The sequence below is a fragment of the Phalaenopsis equestris genome, unplaced genomic scaffold (genome assembly GCF_001263595.1).
Source record: "Phalaenopsis equestris unplaced genomic scaffold, ASM126359v1 Scaffold178293, whole genome shotgun sequence".
In the NCBI taxonomy this organism is placed as follows: domain Eukaryota; kingdom Viridiplantae; phylum Streptophyta; class Magnoliopsida; order Asparagales; family Orchidaceae; genus Phalaenopsis; species Phalaenopsis equestris.
Window position 1 is genome coordinate 1 of NW_018198242.1, and position 454 is coordinate 454.

A 454-nucleotide genomic window follows, 5' to 3' on the forward strand; every position below is an offset into this window, starting at 1 on the left:
ATCATTAATTGAAAAAAACAGACTATATATACCTTACGAAAATCTCGGGACTGAGCAGAATCGTAAATGGGCCACACCTTATCGAAATCCTAGCACATGCCCAAATACCAAAACGGTGAGGAATCTCAGATCCAAGCCAAATGGAAGAAAAAGTAAAGGAATAGCGATCCGGGTGAGCGAAATTCTTGCCTTGGCAGATTGGACGGGCCCTCTTAAGGACGAGAGAAGAAAGTATAGAAGCTTTTCCCCCAATCTAGGGTTGGAATGCCGGAAATGGCCGACCCTGGGACTCCCTCCTGCCCCGCCCACGCCAATGATAGCCGGATCCAGGCCGAGTAGCAGGCAATTCGTGTACATAGCACTCTCCAGCTCTGCCTCTCTCTCCTTTTCACGGTCCGTCGCCATTTCTACCGAAGAGAAAACTGTTCGCTCCTCTCGCACTTCATACCAAACT

At 48.9% G+C, this 454-nt stretch overlaps 1 protein-coding gene across 1 annotated transcript; it reads right to left on the reverse strand.

The window, feature by feature from the left end:
• Positions 1-32: 32 nt before the first annotated feature.
• Positions 33-448, reverse strand: LOC110034247 (AUGMIN subunit 6-like; the record flags this gene model as incomplete). The annotated part of the gene is made up of 2 exons (XM_020738527.1): positions 190-448; positions 33-89 (listed from the first exon to the last, which is right to left on the reverse strand). Coding segments are annotated over exons 1-2 (273 nt in total), but the record flags the coding sequence as incomplete, so codon positions are not given.
• Between the last annotated feature and the right edge of the window lie 6 nt (positions 449-454).